This window comes from Fukomys damarensis, unplaced genomic scaffold (assembly GCF_012274545.1).
Source record: "Fukomys damarensis isolate Sample0158 unplaced genomic scaffold, DMR_v1.0_HiC HiC_scaffold_37, whole genome shotgun sequence".
NCBI lineage: Eukaryota > Metazoa > Chordata > Mammalia > Rodentia > Bathyergidae > Fukomys > Fukomys damarensis.
The window spans coordinates 34,582,264-34,599,698 of NW_022900949.1; the positions used below are offsets into that span (position 1 = coordinate 34,582,264).

The following is a 17,435-nucleotide window of genomic DNA, read 5'->3' on the forward strand; positions in this document are numbered from 1 at the left end:
CGCTCGCCAAGCCCGGCCAGGTCCTCTTGCGGACAGACACCCGCCGGCGGATGCGGGACGCCCCTTCCTCCATGGCGCGGCCTGACGCCTAGCCGCCAAAATAAAGGGCCCGGGAGCTTGACAGACCGGGCGGCGGGAGCAAAGGGAAAAAAATGCTCTTGTGTCTCCATGCGTCTCAAATTTATTCTCTAAACTCCCGAACCGGAAGCAGGGGCACTAGCACAGGTGCACGCCTTTTTCCGTCCCACCAGGTGCCGGGAAGAGCGGTGACCGAAAGGTGCTGAGCACGCGCATTACAATACCCGCTTATAGGGCCCGGGGTTTAGCTCAGTGGCGCCGCCGCCTGCCACACAAAACCCGGTTATTCAAACAAACCCGCGTCTCCGCGTTTGTCCACGGAACCTTTGAGTAGAGTACAAGGGCGTGCGGGGAAGCCTCCCGGAAGGGACTCAACGGAAGTATTTTTGAGAAAGGAAGGGAAAAGGAAGGACGTGAAACCATGGCTGCTGTGGTCGCTGTTTGCAGTGGTCTAGGGAGGAAGAAGTTGCCATACTGGGTAACGGCTGCTGTCTGCCTCACAGATTCCGGAATTTACACCGGTAAAGTGTCCGTGGTGGCCTTGCAGCTATTGCTTTGGCCCTAATGGTTGGTCACTTTTAGCAAAACGATGCCTAATTTAGCGAGACGGTGGCGGTTTCTAGGCGATTAAGTTTCTTCAAGGGTGGGTACCTGTAATGACCAGTGACTAGTATTCTGGAGCTGAAGCGGAAGTGATATGACCAGCTCTTTTCAAAGTTTGAACATGGAAGGAAAGAGGTGGATGGAATGATTTTTTAAAAAGATGCATGGATTTCCTAAACTTGGCAAGACAGGGACATTTCCAGAGTCAACTCAGAAGTAAATTGCATATTTCTTTTTTTTTTAAGATACAAAAAAACGACATTTTATTTATTTTTCTGAACAAGTACATGGCTCGGTTTCACTCAATGTCATCAGCAGCTGAATTCCTAAAACACGTTTTTGTTATGTATAGTCAGGTAGAACAAGTTACACAATGCGACAGCCCTGGCATTGAAGTGTTGCCTTTAAAACTTAGTCTCTTTTCAGCATCATTTTCATCCTCTCAACTTGCCACTCTTTTTTTTTTTTTTTTTCCCTCCTGGTACCAGGGATTGAACTAGGGTCCTGTGCTTGCGAGAGAGGTGGTGGCACAACTGAGCTAAATCCCCGGCCCTCAACTTGCCACTCTTGAAAACTCATTTTTTTTTTCTGTATTGCGCTATTACGTTAAAACTATGCAGTAAAAGTAAGACCCAAGGTATATCAAAAGCCCTTCATTTAGCTCAGTGGTTCTGCTGCCTGCCTGCCTCGCAATCATAAGGACCTGAGTTTGATTCCCGGTACAAAAAAAAAAAAAAAATGCCCTTCGGAGTATTCTCAAGGGTTCAATAAAATGTTTAAAAACAATCCATTATTAAAATGAATTTTTAAATATATAAACTACAATATTAATAACTTCACAAATGTTTCCACAACTTCTTGTCAGTAAAGGACTCAGCTAACAGAAATATACTCTAAGATGACTTTAAGGAATTTTCTTTTGTTTACTGGCAATATAATCCTTGCTGAGCCTTTTCTTCACCTCCCCGTGGCTGATCCCTGCTGTCTCCTGTAACACCATTCTATAATTCTGCACATATGTGCCAAATGGTCTCACATGGGGCTGGATGGGGGTTCCATCTTTCTGAGTTAATGGCAGCAAGACCAGAGGCCCCTTGCATAAAACACAGATAAAACATTCAGTGTTTAATGATCTGGTTTAGCAGCCAATCCTGGTTTTGCACTGATTACTTTCATAAAGAATCTTGTAGTTAATTGCATAGTTATGGCAACAGGTGACCAATGGCAGCTCTGGGTGTACCTTGTTTGATTTGCTGGCATAATACTTCCATGTATCATCATGAGAATATCCAATACCATCAGTCAGCCAGGAGGCAACATGGCGTTTTTCATGGATCAAGGTATTTCGGAGTCAGTCTGCAGAGTGAGAGGCTTTCGGAGAAATCTCAATCTTGGCACAGCGCTCCCTCTATGGGTACTGTCATCTCTCACTAGTGCAAAGCCAGCAGTTGTCAGCATCTTTTTATTCCAGGTGATGTCTGCTTTCTCTGGCAGCTTTTGATCAGAGACAGTGATGTTAAACAGTGTATAGATTTTCTAAATCCATTCGTCCTTATTTTTCTTGAATTCCTTTCCAGAATACTGTTTCGATTTTTTTTTTTTTGTACTGAGGATCGAGCTCAGGTCCTTGTGCTTGCAAGGCAGGTGGCAGAACCACTGAGCTAAATTCCTAGCCCCTGTTTGATTTTTCAGTGACAAGCATGAAGCATCCAGGTATTTGGCACGTAGCTCTCCATATCTTTTTTTTTCTCATTGAGTTTATTGGTACATTTTAGGTATACAGTACAGTTACATTCATCATTGGGATCTTGTACTTTTTTCCCCTTTTTTTGAGACAGTCTCACTGTGCAGTTAAGGCTGGCCATGAACTCACAGCGATTTTCCTGCCTCAGCCTAGCAGTGGGGATTACAGGCGTGCACCACCACACATGGCCACCATTATCATATTTCTAAGGGAAAATATAGGAACTTCCTGGAATCCAGTCTCACATTTTTCAACTTTTGCTGCCCGGGATTTCTTCTCTGAAAACGCATGCTTTTTTGGTCCACTATCAGCAGGTGTCACACCAGGTGTATTGTTGGTTTTACATTTCCTTTTCCTTGGTCATTCTGCCACAAATATGACTTCAGTAGTTGGCGACTTTGGATCTGTAATTTCTAGGTTAGCTTCAGGATCAAGCTAACCTGATGGTGGTTGGTCGACATATTCACCAAGATCCTGCTTCTTACGAACATTATCAGGTGCATTGTGCTGGGGGACAACACACTCATCTACTTCTTTTTTATCTGAATAAATGTGTCTGTGATCATGGGGAACCCCTTTCTTTTAGCACAGGAATTTCCAATTTGTTATTGTTGCCATCATCATCATCAATAATAATTACTCCTGGAGACTTTGGGACACTGGTGGTGGGCTGCTCCTCATCAGTGTCAGAAATCACTTCCAAAATCTGGTCTTCACTGTTTATTTCGTACATCTTAACTTTTTTTTTTCTCTCATGAACATGTTCATCATCAGACTCAGAATCATTCACCACAGGGCTGAACCTGTTTCTTCTGCACTGTCTTTCTGGCCACCATGGATTCATACTTTTCACTGCTGCTTGAACTCACATTCACAATGTAACTGCTGTTGTGGCTCTGGTGTGGCGCACTGCAACTCACTCACAGCGGAGGTTGGAAGAACGCGAGATCCTCAGCAACTGCAGAGGATGCCAGGCTCACAACCTTTTATGTGTAAATTACATATTACTAAGGTCCCTGGTCAGAACAAAATTGTGACACGGACCCTCATCCCTGTAATTCGTGCAGTTTTTTCGTCTCTGTGCTTCTCCATCAAAAACTGCTCATTTTCCCTTTGGTAAAATAGTGACTATCTGTTGCTTCTTCAGGGCCTATTTGCATTAAAATCTGCCTCTCTGGGTGTGGCGACGTGGGCCTGTAGTCCCAAACTAATAGTGAAAAAACACGAGTGCAAGGCCAGACCAGACAGTTGAGAGAGACCATCTCAAAATAAAAATAAAAAGGGTGAGGATGTAGCTCCGTGTGCTTACCAGCCTACCTGAGGTCTTGTTTCAATCATCTTTAACACAAAACCAAACCAAACCAGCTGTCTCTAACTATGGAATGAAAGGAAAGCAAATGTCAGGAGGAGAGCGGATGAGAAGTGTTTTGGGTGGGAAAATATATGCCCCTGGCAATGAGCTATTCTTACTCTGTCCCATATCTAGAGCTTGTTAACCAGTTATTGTGAGTGTAAAGAATATAAGGCTGTTACTTTCTATTATGTCTCTTGATTCATCTTGTCTCCATAAAAACAAAAATCTTTAGTAGCTACTTTAGCTAACATGCTCTGTTTAATTACAGTGCTATGGAGAAGAGGTTGTTCACAGGTAACCAGCAACGAGAATCTGGTAAGACTTTTTTTTTTTTTTTTTTTTTGTAAAAGGCATTTGCAGGGGCTAGAGAAGATTTAGCTCAATAGTTCTGCCGCTTGCCTCACAATTGCAAGGTCCCGAGTTTGATCCCTGGTACCAAAACCAATAAATAAATAATAAAAGGCATTTGCAAATATGACCAAAATCTTGTATTTCAGTTATGTGCTCTTCAACTATAAGAAAGAACAAAATCATTACTCTGTGGAAATTATCACTAACTGATTAGAATAACTTAAATTTTAAGTAAATGAATTCCTAGACTCCTAACAAGAAACATGACTTCTGTAATACCATATTTTTCTTCCTAGATACTTGTGATTTGGGAGTTTCAAAAGGTAGTTTGAGTGCAGAGAATAATTGTAGATAATTGAACAAAGGCATTGTCCTATGTTTGTCTCAGTCATCACTGTTGGTAGGGATGTCTTAATAAATGTGAAGTTAGGGCCGAGGATTTGGCTCAGTGGTTTTGCCACCTGCCTCGCAAGCATAAGGGCCCGAGTTTGATCCCCAGTACCAAAAAAAAAAAATGAGAAGTTAAAATTAGTTTTACACCAGGATATTTAACCTAGAGGTGTATTTTGATGGGTTTAAAGTACTGGACTGGACTTGGGCAGCATAGTTTTTCTCATTACATGCAAAATTAATTTGACACTAATCATACCATACAAAGGACTTAGCTTAGTGTCAAGTAGGAATATAGTTGGTCAATATGTGTTAGCTGAATGTAAATTAGATTAAGAAAATTTGAGGAATTGAAAAAACATGAAAACTTGTCTAGTCCTATATTTTCATCTTGGCCATCTAATTCACATACCAGACTTTAGAGCGAATAAAGGAGGGTGTCTTAATTATCTTCACTGCTGAGAGAAAAATACCCAACACCAGGTTAAAGAGGAAAGGTTTATTTCAATTTACTGTTTGTAGAGGTTGTGGCCCATAGTGGACTGGCTCCAAGGAAAGGCAGCATGGCAGAGGGGCATCTCAGAGGAAAAAAGTCCTTGGCATGGCAAGCAAGAAGCATCAAGCAGCAGCCCTCTTTCCTTTTTAGTCCACCCAGGCTACAAGCCTAATGGTCAGTGCCCCCCATACCCAGGGTAGGCTTTCCCATTAATTAGCCACTAGGTTTTCCTACACTGAGAACTGTGCTAAACCAATCGGTGGACTAATCACACCCAAAACCCAGTATCACATGCCCATGATCTAGCCTCTCCCAAAAGTACCAACTATGGAGACTGGGGGGTTCATCTAGATATATGTGGTAACTTGGGTTGCTTTTTTTTCAAATCATAAATCCCACTAAGACTTTTTTTGTCATTGTTTTGTTTTGTTTGTTTGAGACAAGGTCTCACTATGCAGTTCTATATGTAGCCAAGGCCCACCTCGAACTCATGGGGATCCTCTTTCCTCAGCCTTCTGAGTTCTGGGATTATAGTGTGCCACCACACTGACAATTCTACTGAGACTTTTTTTTATTCCTTTTTTTTTTTTTTTTGTACTGGGGATTGAACTCAGGACTTTGTGCTTGAGAGGCAGACATAGTGCCACTGAGCTAAATCCCTGGACCTTGTCCACTGAGACTTTTAATGAAAACTATGGGTCCTTTCCAGAGAAAAAGACATTATCATTGATATTTTGCATACAATTACAGAGGATGGTGGACTTTAAAAACATTTCAAAATTGGGAACTTCTAGGGCTAGGGGAGGAGCGGCTCAGTGGTAGGGTGCTTGTCTAATGTGCTAGAGGCCCTGGGTTCAATTCCCAGTACCACAGAACAAACAAGAAACAGTCTCTTACTGGAGACACCCATTGTGACTGGAATAGGGAAGCAATGAGACAGAAGTAAGCAGTAGGGGGAGCTGAAAAAGCCAAAAAGGCTGATACCACCTTGTATAGCAGGTGGCTGTAGCTACACAAACCTGTATTCCCTGTACTCTGAGAGGCTGAGGCAGGAAGATCAAAAGTTTGAGCCCACGCTGGGCAACTTAGTGAGACTCTGTCCCATAATAAAAATTTTTTTAAAAGGCTGGGGATGTACATCAGTGTAAAGGCCCTAGGTCCAATCTCCAGTACTAAAAAAATAAAAAAATAAATAAAAAATCCAAGTTTAAAGAGTAGTCTGAGGGTACCAGGTATGATGGTGCATACCTATAATCCCAGCACTTGGGAGGCTGAAACAAGAGGATCGCTGTGAGTTTGAGGCCAGCCAGGGCTACATAGTAAATTCAGATGAGCTTGTCCTACATAGTGAGACCTTGTCTCAAAAAGACAAAAAATAGGCTGGCCCTGGGGCTGCATCCCAGCGCATCTTGGCAGCCAGGTCGGAGCCCAGAGTTCCTGTATGCAGGTGTCATCAGCTGAGCTCCAGGGCACAGCCCAGCTCAGCCTCATGGTGGGCTTCGGGGTCAACTGGTGCGGCGGAGGTCACCTGCCCTCCTTTATGCTGGTAGTGCTCCTCGTGGTGATCGTCATCCTCACCTTTAACTACTGGCGCATCTCTTCCCGCCACATCCAGCTCCAGGAGGAGGTGGCTGAGCTGCAAACCCAGGTCCAGTGCACCAAGGTAGCCTGCCGGTGTCTGGAGAAGCGCATCTCCTGTTCCTGGTGGACACGCACAAGAAACAGATTGACCAGAAGGAGGCCAACTATGACTGCCTCAGCCAGCGGAAGGCCAGAGAGGGCCTGGGAAAGAGATGCAAGGATAACAAGGTTAAACTACAGAACGACACATATTAGATGGCAGGCATACATCATTTAAAGAGCAACTTGCTGAGCTCCTCCAGGAGTTTCTTCGACAAGAAGAGTAGCTTCAGGACTATAGAAAGAACAACTCTTACCTTGAGAAGAGGTTAGAATATGAAACTTTTCAATGTGGACAGCAGATCAAAGAATTAGCACAGCATGAAGAAAATATTAAAAAGTTAGTAGATCAGTTTTTGCAAGAACAAGTTAGAGTCCCCCAAGTTTCAATCAAACAATGGAAAAGAATTAGATATAAACGATCATGTTAGTACCTAAAAATATTCCAAAGGGAGCTAAGAATGCTGCAGATAAGAATGAAGAACCCTCAAGTAATTATATTCCACGTGGAAAAGAGCAAATCAAATGAGACGGTGATGCAGGGTGCCTGGAGTAGAAGAGAATGACCTAGCTAATGGTGATGGTCTTCCCACCTCTAAGGAAGCCCCGTTTTAGTTTTTCAGTGTGAAAATCATCAGACAGTCTCCCATCTTCCAACTGGACAACCTGTCTCCCCAAATACGGGTCCAGATTCACGTGTAAACCACAATGGCAACTTGGGTACTTCAAAACGGTACCCTTCCAATCCTCTTCAGCATTTAAATCCTGGCTCAAACTTGGAGAGTGAACCCAGAATTGAAGTGGATGTACTATAGCAAGCCACCAAGGAGAGTCAGCAGTTTCCACAAACTGAAGAAGATGATGAAGAACGAGGGCTTCACATTTATCCTGCAGACTATGGAAAGCAGCATTTCAATGATGTCCTTTACATCCTAAAGGAAAATTTCACAAAACCTAAAGTACTGTAAAATGAAATCATTTCTACTTTGTCATTTTTTACTTTTGTTTGTTTGTTTTTTTGGTACCTGGAATCGAACTCAATCCCTTGAGCTTTCAAGGCAGGCAGCAGAACCATTGAGCCAAATCTCCGGTCCTATCATTTTTCACTTTTGTTGTATGAGTTATACACTTGTATGAGCTATAAAGATCCCTTTTATGAGTTATAAAGATACATTGAGGTAGATTGAAGGAAAACCTTTAAGGAATGTACCCATGTACATATGTGAACTTTTTCATACTATATTATCAAAGACTTTTTTGGTTATACAGTTGAGCCAAAAAATGGTTAATCTTGGCTAGGCATGGTGGCGCACTCCTGTAATCCCAGCACTCAGGAGGCTGAGGCAGGAGGATCGCTGTGAGTTTGAGACCAGCCTGGGCTACATAGTGAGTTCTAGGTCAGTCTCAACTACAGAGTGAGACCCTGTCTCAAAAAAAAAAAAAAAGAAAATAAAAAACGGTTAATCTTTGCATTTAAAGCAAACTAATGTATATTTCACATTTTATTAAGCTTAATTTTTTCCACAAATAGCAAGAGAAAATAGTTGTACAGATAATATGTTACACATATATAACCACAGTGAGAGCAGTTACTCAGCTGAAAAGGTTTTATACACTAAGGTATTCTTTTTTAGTTTTGTTTTGTCGGGGGGGGGGTTGAAGGGTGGTAGGGGGATCAAACTCAGAACCTTGGGCTCCTAAGGCTGGTGGCAGAACCATGAGCTAAGTCCTCGCGCCTATACTAGTGTGTTCTTGAGCCTGACAGGTGTTCTGTTCTGGCTGCCCTTCATTTCATGTTCTTCCAGGAGTTATACCTAGAATAGTGGCATAAATGAGGAGAAACAGTGCCAAACATTTGCAACCCGTATACAGAATTACCGTCCTACTCCTGTGTTACGTAAGTGCTGATGTGTCTGTACAGAGTAGCTGTCAGGTGACTCATGAAAGTTGAGATAACCTTCAAAGGTATAAAAATATCAGTTATTTGTACTTAGTGTGGAATTGTTGAATGCATTTCATTTTTTCCCCCATAATACCAGTACTGTTTATAGTCAACACTGACAAAAGTTTTATTTTCACGGTTTGCATTGGTGAAGATAATTATGATTAAAATGACAGGTCCTTAAAGGGACTAAATCTACTTTGAAATGTATCAGCAATTAGGATTTCAAAGCCTTCCTGGTAGTTTTAGTGTTTTATTTTACTATGTGTTTTTCAGAAATACTACGCCAGAAAAATAGAAAAAAAAATACCAGGTATCAAACTCAGGACCTTACGCTTTCGAGGCAGGTGATGGCACCATTGAGCTAAATCCCTGGCCTTCTATCCTTATATTTCTTGCATAGTAGGGGCTGGGGATTTAGCACCCACAAGATCCCAAGTTCAATCCCCAGTACCCTCCCCCCCAAAAAAGTATAGCTGTTCATAAAAATAGTCTACCCCTTGCCTCACAAGCACAAGGTCCTAAGTTCAATCCCCAGTACCAAAAAAATAAATAAATGAAATAAAAATAGCTTAAAGTTTGTAATAAAAAGAAATCTTTGTGGGGCTGGGGATTTAGCTTACCAGTTTTGCCCAGCCTGCCTCGCAAGCACAAGGACATGAGTACCAAAAAAACAAAAAAGAATCTTTGTAATTACTGTGTTAGTTAAGATACCATCAACCTCGTATCTGCTAAACTTAGCAAAATCATTTTAAATATTTTGTCTTTTAACACTATTCAATAGAATGTGTAAGCTAGCTAACCCTTTTTTTCTGATAAAAGCACTTTTACATCTTATCCCATGCCCCAAAAACAAAAGGCATTGATCATGAAGGGAAATTAAAGGTTGTTAATTCTGTTTTGCAGAAGGACTACTGTTAATTTCCTATATGAACATATCTCTGAGTGATAGAGCACTTGGCTACTTGGTCCCCAGCACCACAAAACAGGCAATCAAACATGAACTCCCCCTCCATCCCATGCCCAGGTTCCAGTCATAATTGAAACTTGTAGAAGTTCACTTGTTGAGGTGCAAAATTTCTTTGACTTGGGTTTGAAGTTAGTGACCAGAAAAAGATGCAGTGATTGACTATGATTTTTCTACCATATCCATTAATTTATGCCTTCATTATCAATAGGGTAGGCCTACAGTGAATAGATATTAACAGTTCACAGAAGTTTTAAAGGAAGTTAAAGGGGAGTGATATACATCCTTTGGGAATTAGCATGGGGAGATAAATCTAAATTATTTCTTTTTCTTAAAATTTAATTTATTGGTACATTTTAGGTAGACAGTATAGCTGCATTCATTATTGGGATCTTGTACCTTTACATGATAGGTCTTGGTTCTCATTTTTTCCCCTTTTCCCCACCCTCCCTTCACCCTCTCCTCCCTTCCTCCCCTTCTAACACTTTAATTCCATTTTTACATTTTTAAATTTAAAAAAATAATAAAATGGGGATGAATACAATACAGTATTAAGTGATTATACTAACCTAGAAATGCCATATGCTTTTTATTGCACCTTAAGTTTTTCTTGATTTAGTATTAAATGAATGAACTTTTATTTTTTTGGTAAGACAGGGCAAGACAATATAGTTCAGACTGGCCTTGAACATATTGTGTAGCTGAGGCTGGCCTTGAACTCATGGCTATTCTGCCTCAGCCTCCTGAGTGCCAGGATTAACAGTCATGTGCCACCATGCCCAGCTATGTTAACTTTATTTTTAGTTAAGATTTTTTTTTTTTTTTTTTTTTTTGATACCAGGGATCAAACTTGGGTTGTTGCACTTGCAAGGCAGGCATTGGAACCACTGAGCTAAATCCCTGGCCCTATGTTAACTTTAAATGAATTAAAAAATTTGTAGTTATCTACAGTCTAAGATGAGTATGGCATTTGAACAGAAAAGCTTGTATTGACTTTTTTTCCCATGAAATCTTCTTCAGAGATATATACTTTCTTGTTAACCAAACTGACATAAAATAAAGTGCTTATATAAAATATGTACACAGTAAGGAAGGTACTATGTGCTTTGGGGTGAATTTTAATGGAATAACCCTATGATTTAATTTTTTTTAATTGACCTATAATCAGACTTTTTTTCTTTATCCTAGCCTGTTAAAATGGAAAATCCTTATAAGGAACCTCTTAAGAAGTGTATCTTGTGTGGAAAACGTGTGGATTATAAGAATGTGCAGGTGAGAACTGGTTCTGTTCCCCTCTGGTACTTGGTTTTAGGATTTTGCTCCTTTGCTAGTCGTGCTTAGAGAGAATACTGTAGCTGGGCATGATGGCACAGGTCTGTAACCCCAGCACTGAGGAGGCTGAGGCAGTAGGGTCATGAGTTTGAGGCCAGCCTGGGCGACACTGCTTATAGCAAGCTTCAGGTATAGCTAAGATTTTGCATCTTTCTGTTTTTGAATCTGGTTATATAATTCTATATGTAAGGTGTCCTTATTCTGTTAAAAGCTCTTGGCTACCTCAGCTCAGTATTTCTCCCTTTTGTTCACCCGAAGGTCTTCGCAGTGATTCTCAGGTGATAAGCATGAGCATTTTGGAAATAGCTCCTCCAGGGAAACGGACCTTGTATCTTACCATCCCTGTTATTGCTTTAAATATCCTCTCATCTGGCTGTCAGCAAATTACAGTGGCAAATTTAGGTAAAGTGGCTGGTGCTGGTATGAACTCTACTGAGAGGAGTATTCAGTGATAGCTGCCGTTGAGGGAGAAAAACATAGAAGTTATAAAAAATGCAACTTACTAGGAAGACTCTGCAAAGTGCCAAGAACAGTGCCTGGCACCTAGAAAGTGCAAAGCATTTAATTAATGAAACAAATTTTAGTAAATGTCCCAGTACTTGTATGAGTATGTCTTGAAGACTCCCATATACCCTGCTAACTTGTCTCACAATTATGTGATAGCCCATCATGGTAGGTGAGATATTTTAGTGCCTTGTTACAAGCAGCAGTATTTTAGAAAATATCTGTGGAAAAGTCAAAAAAGCAGCTTTAGTACTGATTATGCTGATTAATCTGTTGTAGACTTTTGATACTTTGGGAAGATGTCAACTTAAAAAGACTTGTTAAGGATGTCTTCTTTGTCTGAAACTGATTTAAATGTTTACATGAAGGTTGAGTATAAGGTTTTTTAAAAAAATTTATATATTCAGGACAATAACATGTATTAATAAATTTTTTTTCCTCCAAATCTCAAAAACAGCTTTTGTCCCAGTTTATTTCTCCATATACTGGCTGCATTCATGGGAGACATATAACAGGTATTTTTAAAATAATAGCTATTTAAATGTAGGTAAGAGGGCCAGGGATTTAGTTCAGTGGTTCTGCTGCCTGCCTCGCAAGCACAAGGACCTGAGTTCGATCCCTGGTATGCATAAATAAATAAATAAATATGTAGATAAGAGTCACGTTAATTTCTGTCATTTAAGGAAAATGGCACATGTTCAAATTGTGCTATAAATCACTATTAGACGTTGTGCATCAGGCACTATGAAGACTAGAGCTAAGTATTCAGAGAAACCTTGTTAGACCTAAAGGATTATAATTTTGTATGTTTCCTTCTACTTAGAGTTAAGTACAGGCTGACAACATATGGAAAACTTGGACTTAAGAAGATTGTGTTCTTGATGTTGAGTACACCGTACTTATTCCTGGATGTCTACAACTTGATGTTGCCAAACTGTGGCCTATAGGTAGTCCATATCCAGCCTGGCACTTGTCTTTGTAGATTTATTTGCATAGTGCCACATGGTTTTGAGGTGAAATAGCAGATTTGAGTAGTTCTGCTGGAGCCTGTATTGCCTATAAAAAACAAAATATTTATAACTCCTGTTATTTACAGAAAAGAATTTATCAACCTTTGACTTAGAAAATTGTTATAAATTTTAAATGTTGGCATTTTTTATGAAGAAAGCATTTTTACAACTTTACAGGTCTTTGTGGGAAGAAACAAAAAGAAATTTCAAAAGCAATTAAGAGAGCTCAAATCATGGGTAAGCATACTTTGAATCACTGAATTGAACTCGTTGATATTTGCTTATCTGTTGTGAAAACCTTTAATTATCTCTTTACAGGGTTTATGCCAGTTACATACAAGGATCCTGCATATCTCAAAGACCCTAAAGTTTGTAACATCAAATATCGGGAATAAATTTTATAAAGTTATTAGCAATAAGCTCACTTTATAGTAAGTATTTGTATGCCATTATTGACTCATACTAACGTTTGGGTAGAAAAGTGCTTCAAGACTGAAGCTTTCCCCATACCAGTGAATGCTCACTAAAAAGATTGTGTATTTGAAATGCTAGTACTCATTACATTTTATATGCCTAGAATAAAAGTGGTCCTGTATGATTGTCCTACATCTTGTCCACATAGTTCGCTCCTGTAATGTTCCCCCATAGTGAAATAGGAAATATGGGAGGAGCTGGGTGTGGTGGCGCATGCCTTTAATCCCAGCACTCCAGAGGCTGAGGCAGGAGGATGCTGTGAATTTGAGACCAGCCTGGGCTACATAGTGAGTTCCAGGTCAGTCTCAACTACATAGTGAGACCCTGCCTCAAAAAAAACAAAAAAACAAAACAAAACAAAAAGGAAATATGGGAGGGATGACATGCATAGGAATTCTACATTAGGCCCAGATTCTATGTTAAACATGGGATGATTTTAGAGAAATGGGCAGGAAAATGCAATGTTTATGCTTTAATCCCTTGTGACTGATTGTAGAGTTGGGGCTGTTAAACTAACATATGTATATCTGGTTAAGCAGAGATGCACAGTGGGATGGAAAATTGGGCTGTCACAGGAGGATAAAACATGACAAGTTACTCCCTTTCAGAATGTTTTGAGTTTTTATTATTCCATGTTTGCAATACATAATGATCACATTCATGGTGGGGAGTTGGTACATGTACATACACATTTTTCCTCCCTCTGCTATCAAGGATTGAACTCCAGACCTTATGCTTGCCAGGCAAGTGCGGCCCTGGTGAGCTAAGTCCCTGGCCCCATAGACCTCTTAATTCTTTTTTCATCCCCTTTCCTCCCCTTTTCTAAAAGTTCTGCCAGTTTTCTATTTTGTTTTTCTTATATTGCTCTTTAACTTACTTGTACTTGGGGTTTCTCATACAAGACAAACCATGTAATATTTTTGTGTGTCTGATTTATTTTAACATGGTCTGAAGGTACATGTACTTTCCTACAACTGACTCGTTTTAACTCCGTTATGTATAAATACCGACCACATTGTCTTTATCCATTCATCTGTTGATGGACATAGAGTCCACTTCCAAGATTTAGCTATTGAGAGTTGTGAGGCTATAAACATGGGTGTGTATGTGTTGCTGTAATATGATGTCTTTACTCTTTCGGGCAGATACTAGGAGAAAATAGCTGTGTCAAATAGCTTTCTTCTTTGTGTGTGTGTGTGTATGTTTGGTTTTCTGAGACAGGGTCTCACTATGTAGTTGAGACTGACCTGGAAGTCACTATGTAGCCCAGGCTGGTCTTGAACTCACAGTGATCCTCCTGCCTCAGCCTCCCGAGTGCTGGGATTGCAGGCATGCGCCATCACAACCCGGCTGTGTGTGTGTGTTTTGAGACAAGGTCTCCCTATGTAGTTCAGGCTGGCCTTGAACTCACTATGTAGCCCAGGCTGGCCATGAACTTGCTGAAATTCTCCTGCCCCAGGCTTCCAAGTGCTAGGATTTTAGGTGTGTGCCACCATGCCTGGCTCTTGTTTTAGGTTTTTGCAGAATCTCCATACTGATTTCCATAGTGGTTGTAGATATGCTTCATTCTGTTTACCAGTATCTTGTGGGGGACTTTTGCTTCTATATTCATTAAAGAGAGTGATATATAGTTCTGTTTTTTCATTTGGTCTTTCTTGGGTTTTGGAATCAGAGTATTGCTAGCTTCCAGGAATGGCTTTGAGAGTATTCCTTCCCTTTCAATTTCATTAGAGTTTGAAGAGTATTGGTTTAAATCTTCCCTGAAGGACTTGAGTTCAGCACAGTGAATCTTATGAGGTCCTGAGCTTTTCTTAGTTGATAGGTTTTTTTATTACTACTTGAATTTCATTTCCTGTTATTGGGTTATTTTGGGTTTTTACATTGTCTTGGTTCCATTTTGTTAATTCTTCTTTTTTTGGTACCAGGGATCAAACTCAGGACCTTGTACTTGTGAGGCAGGCAGTGGCACCACTGAGATAATTCCCTGGGTCCTCCATTTTGTTAATTCTTTTTTGGCTTTTTTTTTGGTTATTGTTTTGAGACAGGCTTTCACTATGTAGTTGAGACTGACCTGGAACTCACTATGTAGCCCAGGCTGGTCTCGAACTCATGGTGATCCTCCTGCCTCAGCCTCCATGCCTGGCCTTGTTTTTGTTTTGATACAAGGTTTCGCTGTGCAGTTCAGGCTAGCCTTGTACTCACTGTGTAGTCCAGGCTGTCCTCAAACTTTCAGCGATCCTTCTGTCTCAGCCTCAGAGTGCTGAGATTACAGACATACACCATTATGCCTGTTTTGTTCCTTTCTTCTAGGTTCTTTAATTTGCTGGAGTAACAAGTTTTCAAAATGGTTATTAATCTTCTGGATTTTGAGTGGTGTCCATTATGATTTCACATTTTTTTTTTTTTTTTTTTTTTTTTTTTTTTTTTTTTGGTACCAGGGACCCAACTTGGGATCTTGCACTTGGGAGGCAGGCAGCAGAACCACTGAATTACATCCCCAGCTTTGTCTAATTTATTCTTTCATTGAACCAGCTCTTAAGTTCATTGATTCTTTGTATTTTTAGTCTCAATTTCATTTATTTCTTCTCTCATTTTTATTATTTTCTTCTTTGTACTAGCCTTAGCTTTGGATTTTTCTTGATTTTTCAGTTGATTTCTAGTTACAATGCACTCTGAGCTGGTGATATGCAAATAATTTTCATTCTTTTACCTTTACAGTAAAATGTTGGTTTGCAAGAATAATTCATTCTGCACATAATCCAAAGCATTTGTATATCAAACAGCATGAGAGAACCAGTTGTGATCATGTGATATTTGGTATGACATACTATACATATTGCAAGACATCCCTCGTTTATAAAGTTAAAATTTCTTAGAAATATTTATTTACCTTGCAGAACACTTGCAGACCAAGTTACAATCCAAGGTTTGACTATATTTCAGTGTGCTTCATGGTCTCCTTTGGGGTCAGTTTTGGAGAAAGTTCTGTGTGCTGCTGAGAAGAACTATTTTGTTGTTGGGTGGGGTACTGTGTAGATATTCATGACGTCTTTATTTGTTCAAGGGTTTGGTTGAACTCCGTTTCTCAATAGATTTGTCTAGTTGATCTGTTTGTGGGGTATTGAGTTTTCCTACTATAATTGTACTGATATTTATCTGGTCTTTCATGTCCAGTAGTGTGTTTTATGAAGTTGGGCATGCTGAATTCTGCTGTTTTTTCCACTGGCATGGTCTTCAGTGGTGTCTACCCTATGGATGTAGTCAGTTCAGCAACTCCTACTCCCACGTCCCTTTGTATACCCCATGTCCCAGCTTTCTCTGCCTAGCTTTAGGAGCTGCCCCTTCAGAGGCCCCACTGCCTGTACACCCAGGTGTGGCCTTGTTCATGTGACTAAATGGAGAAAGTGAACAGACTGCTGAGTTCTGTGCTGGATGTAGGCAGCGAGGCCAGGGTGCAATCCTATCACTGGATGTAATGCCAGTGCTTTCATACCCAGGCTCCCTGAAAGCCACATAGGCAATGTCTGGCTCTCACCTGGAGGGTCTCCCCACCCCGTGTCTTCCTGGCCTAAGTGTAGACTTCTCAGGCATCTGTGTCTAGCCATACCTTCTCCTGTGCTGTCTCTTATGGCCAGCTCCCATCCGGTCACTGGTAGGGTGACACCAGAAACCCGAAAGTACAGAAACCCGAAAGCACAGTAGGCAGATCTGCAGCTGTTCTGTGCTTCAGTCTTGAGCAGTTCACCCCTTCCTACAATGGCTCCTGATGCATGAAACCTTCTCAAATGAAGCACTGAATTCTTCTCTGACTTCTCTAGTCTTCCTGTCAGCTTCCTTCCAATTCTGGAGATCTTTTTTCTATTCACCAAGTTGTTATTTACCACATGTCTTGATACCAGGTCATGGAGTGGCTGTACTTTGCTGCTGATCTTTATTCCACTAATTTGTTCTCCCTGTGGATGAGTTATCCTTAAGCTGGTAGGATTTATATTTATATATAAGGATGATGCATACATACTCTGCGAGCAATCACTTTCTCATGCCAGTGATACCAGTAGGATTCAGACTGAAAACCCAGTTCTCCTGCTGTACATAGCACTAGTTTGTCACCAGCGAAACACAACCACAGCAGTTTGCACAGACCATCCCAGATACTGAGTTCACAAAAACATCCCATCATTAATGCATGAAATCACAGAAAATTAAAAGTTTGCTATTAAACATAATCAAGTAATTTCTCTAGAAACTAACAGAGCGAAGTTCATTCAGGGTGTGTATTCAGCATCCTGACCAGGAAGTAAAACATGGCAAGGGCTTCCCGGGACATGGAAACTGGTGTATAGAGAAGACATCTGCACGTGACAGCAAGAGCACCGTCCCTCTGTGCTTCTCTTCTGAGATAAGGTCTCGCTGTGTTGCTGGGGCTGGCCTCCAGCTCCTGGGCTCGCATGACCTTCTTCCTGCTGCCGAGTAGCTAGGGTGAGGGCGCTCAGCACTGTGCCCATCTGGT

The 17,435-nt window shown here is 40.7% G+C and overlaps 1 protein-coding gene and 1 pseudogene across 1 annotated transcript; both read left to right on the forward strand.

Moving 5' to 3' along the window:
- The first annotated feature begins 454 nt into the window (after positions 1 to 454).
- Mrps18c (mitochondrial ribosomal protein S18C) lies at positions 455 to 12,867 on the forward strand. Its single transcript, XM_010617792.3, has 6 exons — positions 455 to 599; positions 4,048 to 4,094; positions 10,794 to 10,877; positions 11,899 to 11,956; positions 12,629 to 12,688; positions 12,770 to 12,867. The coding sequence occupies exons 1-6, from the start codon at positions 500 to 502 to the stop codon at positions 12,844 to 12,846; spliced, it is 426 nt and encodes a 141-aa protein (XP_010616094.1). The 5' UTR covers positions 455 to 499; the 3' UTR covers positions 12,847 to 12,867.
- On the forward strand, positions 6,336 to 7,690 carry LOC104857697 (annotated as a pseudogene).
- Positions 12,868 to 17,435: the final 4,568 nt, after the last annotated feature.

Bases quoted from the DNA above. Each gene is read 5' to 3' on its own strand.
- Mrps18c (XM_010617792.3), top strand. From the start codon at position 500: ATGGCTGCTGTGGTCGCTGTTTGCAGTGGTCTAGGGAGGAAGAAGTTG. The intron at 4,095-10,793 runs GTAAGACTTTTT...TCTTTATCCTAG, and splicing joins TAACCAGCAACGAGAATCTG to CCTGTTAAAATGGAAAATCC. The intron at 11,957-12,628 runs GTATTTTTAAAA...ACAACTTTACAG, and splicing joins TCATGGGAGACATATAACAG to GTCTTTGTGGGAAGAAACAA.